Below are 13,736 nucleotides of genomic sequence, written 5' to 3' on the forward strand. Positions count from 1 at the left end.
TCCCTGTCCTGACTTCCTCCAGTGATGCATGTAAGCCAAATAAATCCTGCTCTTCCCAATTTGCTTTTCAGTCATGGTGTTTCATTGCAGCATTAGAACTTGAAAACCAAGTACACAAAGAAAAAAGATTGAAAGCCATCTTTCTCTTTTTTCTTTGTATGTGTGTATGTGTGTGTGTGTGTGTGTGTGTGTGTGTGTGTGTGTGCATGTCCTAGTGTACCAAGGTGTAGGTGTGTAGGTCAGAGGGCAACTTTGGGGAGTCAGTTCTGTATCCTTCTACCATGTGGAGTTTGAGGATGAAACTCTGGCCCTTAGGCTTGCTGGCAAGTGCCTTGACTGTCTAAAACCATTTTCCTGGAGTCTCTTCTTCACACTGTGTCTTCTTTTCCAAAACCAACCTTTAGGGCAGTGTTTATTAGAATAAAATTCGCTCATTTTATGTGTCTAGTCTTACAAGGTTTGTCAAATGTAAATACACCGGTACAGAATCTTCCCATCATTCTCAAAGGGTCCCCTTTGATGCCAAATTTTGCTCGCTACTGGCCACAGGTACCTGTATGATCTACTTTCTGCCACCACGGAATACCTGGATTATTTCTACAGACCCTGCAGAGGGCATCTTGTTGCACGCTCTTGTTTGGCTTAAACTTTGTGTGATCATGGATATGTTCTGGAGTGTCTGTCCCTTCTCATCATGGAATAGTTCGGGGAACATAGATACTTAACAAAAGTTTGTTTCTCTAGTCACCCATTGTTTGACTTTTACAAGTTTCAGTTGCCTTTACCATTGCTGGACAAGTCTAGGTACGGTTTCCTTTCTCTTGAGCAAAAATCTAGGAGCAGAAGTTTTGGATTGTGTGATACGCAAAATTTTAACTTTATTAGTGGTTATTTTCTGAAGTATATTTGCCACTTTATACCCCACCCTCCACCTTTGTGATGGACAGAGATTCTAGATGCTCTACAACCTCTAAAACACTTGACAGCATGAACCTTGTGAGTGAAGACAGACATCCCTACACCTATGATTCTATATGACTCCCACCCCGCCCCAGGCCCTGGGCTCCACTCCTTTAATTTTCCTGGGGAATAAAAGCTTTGACGCCCACCTCCCCCGACTCCGAGCTTTTTATTTCCTAAACACTGTTTGTGGGCCATCTAGGTTATAGGCTTCAAACTTTCTGGCAGGACAAGGTTTCTCTGGAGTTCTTGATCTAAACCTCTCAAGTGCTTCTCTATACAAAATAAGAACCCTTTCTTTGAAAAGGCCGGAAAGCACCAGAGAGAAAGAAAGCCTAGGGCTCTCTCCCCATTCTGCCTCAACGTTCTTCTTTACATACAGGTTAGAATCTGATTAACCACTAACCATATCTGCGTCCAGGCTCCCAGAAAGCCCCCCAAACGCCAGCCTTGGCTAGGGGCACCGGGCATGCTCAGAGGGTGTGTGGCGCAGGCGTCCGCTGCAGTGGGGCCCGGGAGCCGGGAGGTGCCGCTGCGTCCCCGCTTCCCGTTGCTGACCCAGCGCGCAAAGTTGGGCAGGGAGCTGGGGGAGGAGGACCGCGAGCGAGGGTGGCGGAGCAGGGGCGGGAGGAGCGGAGGGAGGAGGGGACCGGAGCGTGTCACTCGCGCGCTCCCTCTGTGCACAGAGGATGTGCTGAATGGTGCGCTTCCAGGCGGCGGCCGAGCAGGATCCAGCGGCGGGCGGCTCGCACTGCCGGGCTCTGCTCCTCCGCGTCTCCCGAGGCTCTACAGTCACCGCGGGCTCCAGACCCTGCGTCCCGCCTGGGGCATGGCAGGCTGCTGTGCCCTCGCGTGTCGTCCCGCTTACTAAGCGGCGCGGGCTAGAGGTGCGGAGGCCAAGAGGCCCGAGGCCAGCGGGCAGCGAAGCCCAGAGCCTGGTGAACCGAGAGCCAAGCCCGCTCGCGCCCGGAGCTCCGCGTCCCGTCTCCACTGCGCTCGCCCGGGCCGCCCGGAGCCCCGATGAGCCCAGATGGCTGGGGCTCAGCCCGGAGTGCACGCCTTGCAACTCAAGCCCGTGTGCGTGTCTGACAGCCTCAAAAAGGGCACCAAATTCGTCAAATGGGATGATGTAAGTGAGGGGCGGCGCAGTGGGGTGCGGGCCCGGCACCCTAGGGCGGGCTGCGTGGGGGTGGGGCGAGGGGCGCGTTATGCAATGGGGCGCTGGAGCGGGAGCGGGCAGCCCGGGGCGCACAGGTTGCCAGATGCCTGGGTGGGTGGTAGAGGGTGGCAGCTTTCCGCGCGCTCTCCTCCTCCTAGGGGGTTTAGAGTTGACATCTTTGCTGGGTCTGGCCAGCACCTCCTGAGGGACTTAAGTCTTTGGGGCCAGTGGAACCGAAGGGACATGTTTTCCCCAGTGACAGGTCCTGAGAGTTTGAAAAGAGCATGAAGTTAGGAGCAGCTGGATAGCGCTGGAGAGTACTAGACGCATCCCCCACCACCTCGGCTAGCTAAGGTGTCCGATTATCTCCTTTGCCCTCTTTCAAGAAGGACTAGCTACTATCCAGGTCCCAAACCTTGCAGTTACTGCTAACCCTTGAGCATTTTTTTTTTTTTTTTTTAATGCTGGCCACGCAGCAGAGGACACAGCGATACAGCCGACAGGTGGTCGTTGATGCCAAACTTTAGCGCCTGGTTGCAGAGTGAGGGGCCTTAGAAAGGGCTGTTAGTGCACACCAGAAACTGATTGGTGAGCAAACTAGTAGCTGTTGGGGCCGAGGAGTGCAGGATGGACTTAGAGACAGGGCCAGGTTTTGAGAAACGAGCTTGTTTAGGTCTTCACTTTGAAATAGACCCACAACTTCTTGCACCCGTTGCTGTGTAGGAGAGATCCTGGCCGGCTCCAGGACTTCCTATGACCTCTCCCTTCCCTCCACCCTAGTTACCTTCAGAACACTTAAAGACTTCTTACAGAAACCTCCAATGGAATGCATATTACCCTATCGATGTGGCTTCCTGGGTGTCATCCAATGGGTTTGATAAGAACCACTCACCCGAATAAACCTGAGCTGTCAGGATCTAAAGAGATTCTAGTCCTAATGATTAACACATCTCCCATCAGGAGCAACTGTAGGAGAATGAACCCGTCTTCTAACTGAAATGATTTCCCACCTCCGTAAATTACAGCCTGTTATCCTTCCGGGTATTTTACTTTAATCTTCTTAAGCCAATTTCCAGTGTCTGAAAACAATTTAAATATTCCAGGTAGTGAATCCAATTACTTAGATGAGTGCATCCGTGTCTATATTTTGTCCAGTTGGAAGCGCAAACTGAACTTGCAGTATGAACAGAGCCACAGCCTCCTTGAAATCTCTTGCCAATTACCAAATGATGGAGGCAAGGATGTAAACACACCCTCTTTACCAAGGGCTTTGCACTTGTCTCCTTTCTGTCCCAGTTTAATTGGACCGGAGGCTGTTATAAATGGAATAGAACCGAAACAATAAATCAGACACAGATGAATTGTTTTTGTTAAGAAGACAAAAGGAGAGTGCAGTTCAACAAATGCAATGTTCTCATCCATAGACATCCTTAGGTAAAAAGCAAACAAAGGGGTGGATCTGAGAAAGAGGAAAAGGGTAAAGTGGAGAGAAAGAGAGAGAACAGGAGGGGAGAGGCTGAGAGGGGATAGGGTGGGAGGGGAAGGGAGGGGAGGAGAGCAGAGTCCCAGAGTAAAAAAGGGGGTAGTTTTAGTTATAAGCTCTGGAATTCTTATTACTAATGGTCTTTAAACTATATTTTATTAATTCTCCATAAAGTCTGGTTTTTGAGAAAATAACTTTGAGAGCGAAGGTTATAGATACCCAGGTAGGTGATTTGTGTTATATGTACTTAAGTAGCAAATGTTCCACACTCACTTCATCAGTGCCTGTCTTGAACTACATTTTTGGGGTGGTGGAGAAAGTGGGTAAAATCTCTCCCATTATAGACTGGATATGCTAAATAGAAGAGATCCAAAATCATCAAAAGACCATGATCAAATGATGCTCTGGGAATGATGGAGAAGCCAATAGCCAGCCCTAGGAGAAGGGAGAAGTGGGCAGAGTCCTCCAATCAAGGCAGCAGTGAGTTCTACTGGGGAAGCTTGTGCTAAGGAGGCCCACACTTGTGAGGGAGCCCAGAGATCTTCTTAAGAGAAACCAGACTGCACCCAGAGAAGGAATTAACTGGACTTTAGAGAAGTGCCCTGCAGGCACTTGGCTCTCTTGCTGTGTTTGATCCCTGCACTAGGAGGCATGGAGACATTCTTAGTATCCCTATTGTAGTCCCGGAGCATCCCCCTCTCTGGTACTCCTAGTTTGAGTTTCCTCTTTTAGCATCAAGCCAGTTTGATCTGTTTGGCTGTTTCTATTGCATTTCTATGAAGCTTCACTTTCCAGACAAAGAAAACCAAATCTAGAATCAGAGGTCTGGCTTTTCTCACTCAGCAGTGTGACTTTAGACAAATAAACATGTTGAACCTTTGTTGTCTCTTGTACAGAACTGGCAATACTATATCCCCTATACATTTAATGTAATGGTTTGTGTGATTTCTCTATAATATAGCAACCTTCCCTTCCCTTCTCCCTTTAGAAGCATCCAGAAGTTCTGTTAGTCTTGGGATTGCTGGATCTACCCTGTTTCTGATTCAGCTTTGGGGTAGGGCTTGAGGGTGTACCTTTACAAGGCCTTAGTTAATGTGGCTGTGGTATCTGCTGGTCTGGGAAACAGCACTGTGTATGACCAGGAAGAAGGTTTGTGAATGAGCTGTTACTGCAGCTTCTTAGCTCACAAAAATGTTCAGTGGCTTGTGAATTTAATTTTGTCTCTGCTTACATTTTGAGGCATTTGTCATCTAGGAATTGGAAACACCCAGTGGCAGCCTTGTTAGATCTTCTGGGGTTATTTACTGAAGCATCAATACTCAGAATTGAATGGATAACTCACATTCTTACATTTCTTTTGAGTTGTTGTTAGGCAATGAATAAATCGTTCTTATATCTTCTTCCTTACTGACTCTTTTCCTTCCTTCTCCCTCCTCCCTCCCTCCCTCCCTCCCTCCCTCCCTCCCTGTTATCCAGGTTTGAAAGGGTCTCTGGTTTGATTTTGTGTAACAGAGCTATGGATGTTTCTCTCCTTTAAGTTTTTGGGGAATACTCTCTGTTTCTACCCCAAGGGAACATCCCATCTCCTTATCTAGAAGAAAAATAAATGCTACAAACAACTTGGAAGTCCTTTGTACACCTGCTTGGCTGTGAAAACAGCAGAATCCTGCTTCTAGTTTATAAGGAGGATGTGTGGGCAAATCCCATAGATATTTTACTATCATATTAGACATCACAGTGCACACTGAGAATTTAAAAGTGATACGTTGGGGTTGTTTAGGATTGTAAAGTGCTACACAACATAATCACTGGTCCTGTTTTACCAGCCACCATATGGAATGGGAGATGTCACATAGACAGGGCTATGCCAGGCATAACTTGTTGGCTCTTTACCATAGTCCTGGAAAGGTTGTTCCTGGATGGTCTAGGGATGGTTGGCACTGACAGAGGCACAAACCAATGACAACAGGTACCAAATGGCCAAGAGCAGGAGCTGGGTGCCGCAGACATTGTAGCACCCACGCAGACACTCCCTGCTGTGTCAAGGAAGATCTGGGAGTCCTTAGAAGTCAGGGGAAGGTTTGGAATGTTGCAGTAATTTAAAACTAGTAATTTGGAACATAATGTAACATCGAAGCTGATCCTGTCTTGTTGGACTCAGTGAAAGGAGAAAGAGCTGACCTATTGTAGCTGCCTGTTTATTAGTAACAACAAAAAATCAAATTATAGCCTTTTAGTTTGTATTTGCACATGGCCCGATTAAAGGTGGTCAATTCTTTGTACTGTGGGTGTTTCAGGGGAGCTGTGGTGAGGTAGACAGTGGATGGTAATTTACTTTCTTCATCTTAGCTAGAGAGCCTTTTCTCTCTTGAGTTTTGACTTCTTTCTGGATTGGTGTTTAGAGATCAAACTTTTACTGGGATATCTACTTACCCCAGGTAGGGAGCCACGACAGAGCAATTTCAGATAACTCTAAAGTCCAACATGATGAACAATAATTTTTATTAAGGTTACTTACAGGAAAGTAGGTGAAGGGTTACTTGCAGAAGCAGAAATTACTCAAAGCCTACCGCAGCATAGGTGACAACTCACAAAAGCTGGGAACCTGGAGCACACTGTCCAGCCTGCAGTCAGCTCAACAGGTTGGAGAGTGTTCTTTTCAAGGTGCTTAGCCCTCTTCTAGACAGCTTGGTTGGTTTCTTGTTCTTTCAGGGAGCTGGTCTTGTCTGTGAATTTTCTTTGCAGCTTGGCTTGGCTCAGAGTGAGTCTTGGTAGTCTTTATTGTTTACTCTAGGGAGTAAGTGGCCCTGTGAATTTGGTCAGTTTTAGGGACTTCCTGAACTATTTTAGTTGTTTATCTTTTGGTTTAAGAAACTGTCCCTCCAGAATAGAATGTTTCAATCTCAGAGGAAACTGCTACTCAGCAATTGAACAGGAGATAGGTAAGGAATGACCCAAAGCTGTGTAATATCCCCCCCTTAGCCCCCAGCCTCTGGCCTGCCAATGTTTCAAACCTTGGACCTTATTTTTATTTTTAATCTTCCAACCTCCAAGGAGTCTCCTTTTCTCCCCCTCTCCTTCTTTTTTCCCTCTCTCCCTCCCTCCATCTCCCCCCTCTTTCATTTTTTAAACATTTTTCCTCCCTCTCCCCTCCTCCTCCTTCTCTTTCTCCTCCTTTTATAGAATTTCCTTGTATAACAGCCCTGACTGTCCTGGGAATCTCCTTGTAGACCAGGCTGGTCTCAGTCTCACAGAGATCAGCCTGCTTCTACCTCCTGAGTACCTGGATTAAAGGCATATATCACAAACCCAGCTTTGGGTCTAGTCTGGTCCGGTCTGGTCTGGTCTTTTCTTTTTTCTTTTCTGTTTATCACTCTTGGTTCCCAAATTCCTATCACACTGCAGGCAAATTGCCTAGTCTATCTCAACCTCATGTTTCTGAACTGTACTATGACTATTGAATTTCTTACATCACAGAAGAGCTGCTGGGATTCATATGCATCTCCTCATATCATTTCCGACACACAGGAAACCTCAATAAGAGGCAGGTTTGAAAAACAAGTGAATGATAGAAATAGACACGAATACATGGATTTTAGGAAGGTAGTCTGGACAAGAAAGACACTACTCTTATTCTACAGAGTACAGTCTGTAACTTCAGACGTTTATTGCATTCCACTTAATATGAGTTTCAAAGTTATAGTTTATAATTTAAAGAGGAAGAACATCTATTTTTACCCTTTGTAAAATTTTCAAATGTTCCTAAGAAAATGAGTCTACATAATTCAAAGCAGGATCTACTCTCTACAAGCAAGCCAGTAATACTTTCTATAATGGCGACAAGATCATACTGACAGGATTAGTGAAGGGAGCAGAGAGGAGGGTGTCAGAAGTGGGAAGTCAGCAGATTCCCTTTGGAGAGAATTTGAGGAGTGGAAGGAACAGAGGTGGAATTTTGACTGAAGGCATCATCATTCTCCACAGAGTAAATGGGGATGCACCATTAGTTAAGATTCCAAGCTGTTATGGCAGAGGACCTGGGTTTAGTTTCCAGCATCCAAGATTGTTGTTAACAACTGTTTATAAGTCAGTTCCAGGGGCTCTGACATCCTCTTCTGACCTCCACAAGTATGTGTATGAGGCAAATATGTACACCCAGGCACATGCACAAGCATGTAAACTGAATAAAAAGAAATATGTCATTTCTTGTCTGTCCAAAGAACTCTGATTTTCTGTTGATAATCAGTAATGAGTATAATGTAAATGAACACACGACTATAGTTTTCTCTATGGAAGATGTAAAGCTGAGCTAAGGTTTACATCACAGTGGAACACCAATGTAGGAAAAAATGAATACAAGTCATGTGTCCTGGTGCATCAGTTTTCATGGAGTAGTCAGTCATTTGTCACCAACACACTCTCTAGGGACATCATTACTGTCCAGCTTGAAAAGATCCAGAGTCCATTGTTAACACCATTCCCTACCCTCTGGGTAGCTTTTTATGACTGGTAACTCCATAGACGGTTCTGCCTGTTTTTAATCTACGGCAGCTATTTTTATTTTGAACGGAAACTAAACGAAACCACTTCAGCCTACAGCCTTTTGTATTATTGCTGAAACTGACCCTCTCTTCAGCAGTAACAACAAAAGTGATTGATTCTTAGTGTAGATGACCCCTGATTAGGTCCTTATCTGTCCTCAGGCTGATTGTGGAAAGTGGCGTAGGAGTGGAGAGTGCCCAACAGGAACAAACACAGCTCTAGGAATTCAACAGGTGAGAGTAATGCACACAGGCAGTTACCTGCACAGCACAGCAGGCTCATAGAATGCAGGTGTCAGGATCTATTTTTTTTAATTCCCCTTTTCCTCCCTCCCTTCATTTCTGTTTCTGTGCTGGAGGCTAAGCCCAGGGTCTCTGTATATACTAACCAGATGCTGTATCAGTTGTCTGTTCCCCAACCTTCGTTTTGTTTTTAATTTAGTATTTGTTTTATTATAACATGTAAACATCGAGGAAGAAGTCACCCAATACAAAATAATCATTTTAAAGAGAATAGTTCGGCGCCAACCTGTGTCCCTGTGGAATAGCTGCAGCCCATTTCCTCTTCATAGCACCTGATGCAGACATTGTCTGCTCCCAGTTCACTAGCTTAATTTGTACTGGCAATTAGAATATCTTGGATATTTCCCTTGAATGTAACCCATCAATAAATAGCTTCAAACTGTACTTGCCCGTGGTGGTATTTAAATGGAACAGGAAGAGTTTGCTCTCTTATGGCCAACCTGGTCACCCGAAGTTAAGAAATTCTTTTTCAAAAGTGTTCCCTGTAACTGTGAGTGGTCGGTCGCAGCAGAAATGGAATGAGACCGGTTGGTGGTTGTTGACGGATGCTTTGGGTCTCTGTTTAAATACAAATCCTTGCGAGCTGAGCATATTAGATTTCCTGTTCCCTGAGCTAACATTAGGTTCCTGCAGACGTTCAGGCCCTATCACAAATTCCATATGCACTGCACATTTACAGCATTTGAGTCACTAATCAGAGCCGGATGGTGTACGTCTCTGAAGCAAAGGTCCTAGAGACACATTGTTGAGAGATGATTTACTAATTGGATCCTAAGGAAGCATTTAATTCTTGTGAAAAAAAAATGAGTTGAAAGAATGTTGTAAAGAATGGCTGGCTTTTTAATAAGAGTTTTTCCCAGTCATCTCTGATCCCTTCGAAGGTCTAATATTGCATTTTTTCTTTTCATATGTTATTTTGAAAATTTTTAATTGACATTCTTGAAAATTGTTTTGGTTATGTACTAATAGATGTTGAACAAATATATTACCAAGAATCTAAATTAATATAGAATGGGAAATAGACTATTATATAAAATGAGAACAATAGGTAGTTAGTATTTAAAACGAATTAAAAACATCCTACATCTGCTCTCCATTTCCAGGGCTTTTTTAGTTCTCAGTGTTTTGTTTCATTTTATTGTGTTAAAGTTTTATGAGCAAGTCCAGGGGAAAAGGGATTAGTGAGCAAAGGAAACATTGTCACCTGGACTGGACATGGCATGTGTCACCAGACACTACTGGGGCCTGCAAGATTCAAAGAAACTATTTTGGTATTAAAAAAAAAATCATTATTTTTTTTTTAGACTTACCTACAAAATGAGTGTCAGAAAGGTAATTTTGACTCCTGTGATAGGAGAGGCTATATGAACTTTAAAAGGAGCACTAAGTCAACAGAGCTAGTCAGCAAGGAGTCTAGCTGATCATCTACTTATCGAAGAAAAGTTATTGAAGTAAACCATGCATTTGTGATATTTGACTGTGCTTGAGTCTTTGCACCCATCTTCATACACTCTTGGTAGGACATCCCCTGACAGGATGTCTGGGCACCTGAAGTCTAAGTGCCAAAATGCTTTGGGGGCTGAGGTTCTGGCTGCATATTAAATTGATGGATATGAGTGAAACTTGGAGGACAAAGATGTAGAAGAGGCCAACTGCCTACCCTGCATTTTGTCTGCACTTCTGTGAGCCACTGACAGGGTGGCACAGTGGGTAAGGGTTTATCATGATGCTTAGAGGCCAGTCTTCTTACCAGTCAAGCTTTTCTTTTGTCTTTGGTGTATGTTGGATCTCTGTTGGCTTTCTTGAGTCTGAAGGTGCTGGGTTCATTCATGGAGACTCATCTGCAAGTTGCTTCTTTGGCCTTTCCAGTGATTCTGTCAAGTGTTTACTTATCCGTCCACATCAGTTTTTGTTCACAATCCCAGAGAGGTTTCTTTCCCACGAAAACCTGCCTGGCAAAGTTCTGCTATCTTTGGCTGAAGTTCAGGCTTGCATTGAACTCACAAGGTAGCAGATACTAAACTTAAGCTCCTTCTCCCTCTCAAGTGCTGGGCTCCCAGGCACCTGCCACCCTGTCTGGCTAGTAGAATGAATGGAACCACAGGTTTTTGCTTTTTAAAGTAGATGCTCATTCATATAACCAGTGAAAACCACCTTTCAAGAAATTCCTAAATGTGGGAAATTACAGGGAAATAAAAGATTGATTTATCTGAAAACATTCTGCTGTGAGAATGATTCACAGAGAGGAAGTTATATTATCTTTATTGTTAAAATGAAAATGTAGCAAATACAGGCCTACTGATCTAAATTTCTATTTAAAATCAAATTTCTATTTGCAACAGTTATTCTGCACAGAAGCAGCAAAATCATTAGTCAACTAAGTTTCCCCCCACTCCTCCCCTTCACTGTGTATCAGCTCCCTGGTTCCCCTAAGCTCCTGCCCCAAAGTCACCCCCGCCTTCTCCATTTAACAGCCTTGATCTTTCCCTAAGCATCTCAGAGTTGAGGGTTCATTATTATCCTCACCTCACCTGTCTTTGGACAATACCAGTTTCTCTTCTATGGAATCTCTTCTAAGAACATACCAATCAGTATGCTTGCATTAGTCAGCGTTCCATTACAAAACCAAACGCCTGGGATAATCGACTTGCCAGGAGAAGTTTATTTCCCCTCTTAGTTTTAGAGGTTTCAGTGTTAATAGCTCAGTCCTGTTCCTTTGGACAAGGGAACTTGTGTCATAGCAGGAGAATGTGTCAGAGTACAACCAGATCTTCTCGTTGCCAGGAAGGGAGAGAGAGAACGGATCCTATAGTCCTGGACACCTCCCAATAAGTCTCTCTTTTCTGAAGACCCCATCAGCTCCCAGTAACCTCACCCTGGGGATGGAGATTTTCAAACATGGGTTTTTAGGTGATATTCGCTATGGTAACAGTAGCAAAACCTTTAGCCTCTAGAGTCTGAGCATAAGAAAACTTTACACTGTTTCTATTCTCTTTCCTCTTTTACGGTCTCTGCCCTCCCCTGTCTTTCTCCCCCTCATTTCCCCAGATCTAATGTTTGCTCTGCAGCAGTTTGCCCTTGAACTTCTGGTCTTCTTCCCTCTAACTCCTGAGCTGGGATTAGAGTTATGAAGCATCCTACTCATGGAGATTGTGCTAGGCAAGCTGGGTAAGCCTCTGCTTACTGAGTCACTCCCCTGCCCTGGGAAGGTAACCTCTACTATCTTTCTTCCTCTCACCTTCATCCTCCTTCTCAGCCCGAAAAAGCCTTGTTTTGCATTGGTTTGAAAATGTTAATTACTGCTTTAATCTTTCTTTCTTTCTTTCTTTCTTTCTTTCTTTCTTTCTTTCTTTCTTTCTCTCTCTCTCTCTCTCTCTCTCTCTCTCTCTCTCTCTCTCNCTCTCTCTCTCTCTCTCTCTCTCTCTCTCTCTCTCTCTCTCTTTCCTTCCTTCCTTCCTTCCTTCCTTCCTTCCTTCCTTCCTTCCTTCCTTCCTCCTTCCTTCTTTTTCTTTTCTTTTTTTGGCTATGGCTTATGACAAATGTAGGTCCCAACTCCAAATGATGTTTGGAATCTATCTAGTGTCTTTTCCTACAGTGCCCTTTTTCACATTCATTCATACAGTTAATATCCACACTTTGCAATATGTTGATACACATCTTAAAAGATAATCAACCAGTATTACGAAGTTGTGATGATAAATGCCTTTGTTCTTGTTCTTATGGAGTTTATATGCAAGTTGGGGCAATAGCTATTAGTCAAATAAAGCTACCATTTTATTCTAATTGTATTGTTACAGAAAAAAGTACACATATTTATAAGTAGTATGGGGAGAATTTATTTTTGATAAATTCTATTAATGAGAAGATCTGGGTGCTATGTAGGACTTAATGACAGTACAGGATGCATTTCAGCCATGAAAGAGGATGTGGCGACATTACAAGGAGTCAAGGAGCATAGGACTTTGAAGGACAGAAGCAGGATAAGCCAGCGGGGAGTGTGGCTCAGATAATGCTGTGTGGTAGCAAGAGCCTGCCTGTGCAGTGCCTTTGTCTGAGAAGTTTTTACACATAAAGTCAACAGGAAGCTAATAAACCCATGGTTCTCAGTGTATGTATTACTGTCATTTGGGGCCAGGGAATATTTTGCTGCAAGGTTCTGGCTTGCTTGTATTTTAAGATGCCTAGTCGCTTATCTGGCTTTTACCCAATACATGCCAGAATTTTGATCCTCAAACTGTTTGTAGATATTGCCTGCAGGCCCCTGAGTTGCAAAACTGCCTCCCCTGTTGAGACTCACTGATTAAAATAACATGCTCTGCTCTTATCTGATTTAAAATGTATCAGGGCCCTCTCTTGTCTCTCTCTCCATGTCCCTCCCCACCAGCAAGCATGCTAGTAAGTACATAACAAGATACTCAGCATCACTAGTCATTAATCATGGTAAATTCAACTCAAGTCAGATGGTTTCTTGGTATCCAGGGCTGCATTGAAATGATCAGTTTTTCCATCTGATACACATGCTACATAATGGGCATCTAGGTTGGTCACAAGGGGTCCAGGCTTTTGGTTTACTCGGTGTTGGACACATACTGCATGCCATTTACAGAATCATGCTTCTGCTTTTCTTGCATGTTCTGTTGAAAGAATTTTTGTACCTTTTGGTTAAAACTAAGTTCTTAATTGTACTTTCTCTGCTGCTTCTCTTTTCTATTCCAAAGCTTCTTAGTTCTCTGATTTCCTTTATTTAGAGAAATTTCAGTCAGCCGGTAGCCCAGGAGGAAAACCCCCATCCAATGATGATATGCATGGAAATTCTGCTTCATAGATGAGATTGAGCATTCTGATTTATCATTTGCTATGGTTTTATGTCACATGTCCCCTACAAGCTTGTGTGTATGACCACTTGGTCCCTAGCTGGTGGTGCTGACTGGAGAACTTGTAAAACCTTAGGGAAAGGTCCTCATTAGGGGAAGCAGACCATTGTGGGATGTTCCTGGAGGTCTGTAGACCCGCTCTACTTCCAACTGCTGTATCTCTCTCTGCTTGATGGTTCTCTGAGATGTAAGCATGTGGGTACCACCATCTAGGATCATCACAGAGCTGCTAACTCCATGCTTTCCCATTGTGAAAAATTGTCTTACTTCAAACTATGAGCCCAGATAAGCCTCTTTCCGTATGTTGCTTCTTGTTGGATAATTAGTCGTGGCAAAGAGAAAAGCAATAGGTTTATTATGCTTTTATCTCATACTCAGAGTTGTATTGATTATGTTTCGTATTCTGTCTCAGAATT

The 13,736-nt window shown here is 43.9% G+C and overlaps 1 protein-coding gene across 2 annotated transcripts in view; it reads left to right on the forward strand.

The window, feature by feature from the left end:
• Positions 1-1,626: 1,626 nt before the first annotated feature.
• Positions 1,627-13,736, forward strand: part of Plcb1 (phospholipase C beta 1) — a 673,173-nt gene continuing 661,063 nt past the window's right edge. For both annotated transcript variants that reach the window (XM_021181191.2, XM_029472272.1), the window contains exon 1: positions 1,627-2,089. In XM_021181191.2, the coding sequence (XP_021036850.1) occupies positions 1,991-2,089 (99 nt within the window). In that variant the 5' untranslated portion in view covers positions 1,627-1,990. The remainder of the gene's footprint in view (positions 2,090-13,736) is intronic.

This window comes from Mus caroli, chromosome 2 (assembly GCF_900094665.2).
Source record: "Mus caroli chromosome 2, CAROLI_EIJ_v1.1, whole genome shotgun sequence".
Taxonomy (NCBI): Eukaryota; Metazoa; Chordata; class Mammalia; order Rodentia; family Muridae; genus Mus; species Mus caroli.